This window comes from Nicotiana tabacum, chromosome 22, assembly GCF_000715075.1.
Source record: "Nicotiana tabacum cultivar K326 chromosome 22, ASM71507v2, whole genome shotgun sequence".
Classification (NCBI taxonomy): Eukaryota; Viridiplantae; Streptophyta; class Magnoliopsida; order Solanales; family Solanaceae; genus Nicotiana; species Nicotiana tabacum.
This window is the reverse complement of record NC_134101.1, coordinates 230,041,620-230,043,553: the sequence shown is the minus strand read 5'-3', so window position 1 is coordinate 230,043,553 and position 1,934 is coordinate 230,041,620. Positions and strand designations below refer to the sequence as shown.

Sequence of the window (1,934 nt, the reverse complement as noted above, 5' to 3'; positions counted from 1 at the left end):
TGCTAAGTCATTATTAGTTGTGCGTATTAAGGCCATCCAATATGAGGATGAACGATTATGCAAATACAGGGATGAAGCCTTAGCTGGTAAAAGCAAGGATATGATTGTTGAAAATGATGGTGTTCTTTGAATGGGTGACAGACTATGTGTAGCAGACGTAGATGGGTTAAGACATGCTATTCTTGAAGAAGATCACAACACTAAATATACTATACATCCTGGATCCACAAAAATGTATCATGACCTGAAGTAATTTTATTGGTGGGAAGGTATGAAGAAAGATGTTGCTAACTTTGTTTCTAGTTGTTTGACTTGTCAGCAGGTCAAGGCTGAGCATCAGCGACCCGCAGGACTACTATAACAAATTGAGATTCTAGAGTGGAAATGGGAAAGAATTACTATGGATTTTGTCACCGGGCTACCACGAGCGTTTCGAGGTTATGACTCGATATGGGTGATTGTAGATCGACTGACGAAATCAACACATTTTTTGCTGGTGAAGACTACATATGGTGGAGTCAGGTATGCACAGATATTTATGAATGAAATTGTCCGACTTCACGGAGTTCAAGTATCCATCATCTCTGATAGAGGATCACAGTTCACTTCACGCTTTTGGAAATCTTTTCAAGAAGCATTGGGTACACGAGTAGATCTTAGTATGCATTTCATCTACAGACAGACGGGCAGTCTGAATGTACTATTCAGATCTTGGAGGATATGTTGAGAGCTTGCATTTTTGAGTTTGGAGGTAGTTGGGACACTTATCTACCGTTAGCTGAATTTGCTTACAACAATAGCATCCAGTCCAGTATTCGAATGGCAACGTACAAAGCATTGTATGGTAGAAGATGTCATTCTCCTATCAGATGATTTGAAACTGGTGAGACTAACTTATTGGGACCTGACTTAGTACAAGAAGCTATGGACAAAGTCCAGTTGAACAGACAGAGATTTCTTACAGCTCAAAGAATACAAAAGTCTTATGCTGATAAGAGAAGAAGAGATTTAGTGTTCACAATTGGAGACAAAGTGTTCCTACTAGTCTCTCCTATGAAAGGTGTGATGCGGTTTGGGAAAAGAGGCAAACTGAGGCCCAGGTTTATAGGACCGTATGAGATACTAGACCGAGTGGGAGCTGTTGCTTATCGTTTGGCACTTCCTCCCGAGTTGTCCTTTATTCATCCAGTTTTTCATGTCTCAATGCTAAGGAAATGTATATCAGACTCATCACAGGTGCTTGAATCACCTGCTATATCGCTTGATGAGAAGTTTTCTTACGAGGAGGAGCCGATCGCTATTGCTGATAGATAAGTAAGAAAACTACGGTCAAAAGAAATATTGTTCGTAAAAGTTTTATAGAGAAATCATACAGTTGAAGAAGCTACGTGAGAAGTGGAAGATGCTATGCGAGTCAAGTATCCTCACTTATTTCAGTCTACAGGTACATACCTGAGTTAAATTTAGGGCCGAATTTCATAAGATGGGGAGGATGTAGGGCCCCAATATTTTAAATAAGGACATATTGGATATTAGCAAATAAAATATAAAACAAACAAATAAAAAGAAAGAAAGGATGGAAAACAAAAAGGGCCGAAGCCCATTAGAATTTTTAACCTGCCAAGGTTAAGGGTTTAAAAAGCAAAGATGCTTTGTCTTCTGAAGGAAACGAGAAACAGAAAAAGAAAGAAAATAAAAGTAGAGAAATAAAGAAGGAAAAGAGAAAAGGAGGAGGAAGAAGTGGGTGCACTGCGTTGGAGCCATAACTATAACTGTTGAGGAATCTTAAGCACTAATTGTCTTTTACGGGTATTACTTGAACTTCTTCTTCTGGTAGATTTTAATTTCGATTCTCTTGATTGGAAGATTCTATAGAGTAATAGAAATTACACTAGTTCATTCACACAATTGAGAATTTTCTTCCTAAAGAATCA

At 38.4% G+C, this 1,934-nt stretch overlaps 1 protein-coding gene across 1 annotated transcript; it reads left to right on the top strand.

Annotated features, from left to right (window-relative positions):
* Positions 1 to 924: 924 nt before the first annotated feature.
* On the top strand, positions 925 to 1,314 carry LOC107778686 (uncharacterized). The gene has a single exon (XM_016598978.1). The coding sequence runs from the start codon at positions 925 to 927 to the stop codon at positions 1,312 to 1,314; it is 390 nt and encodes a 129-aa protein (XP_016454464.1).
* Positions 1,315 to 1,934: the final 620 nt, after the last annotated feature.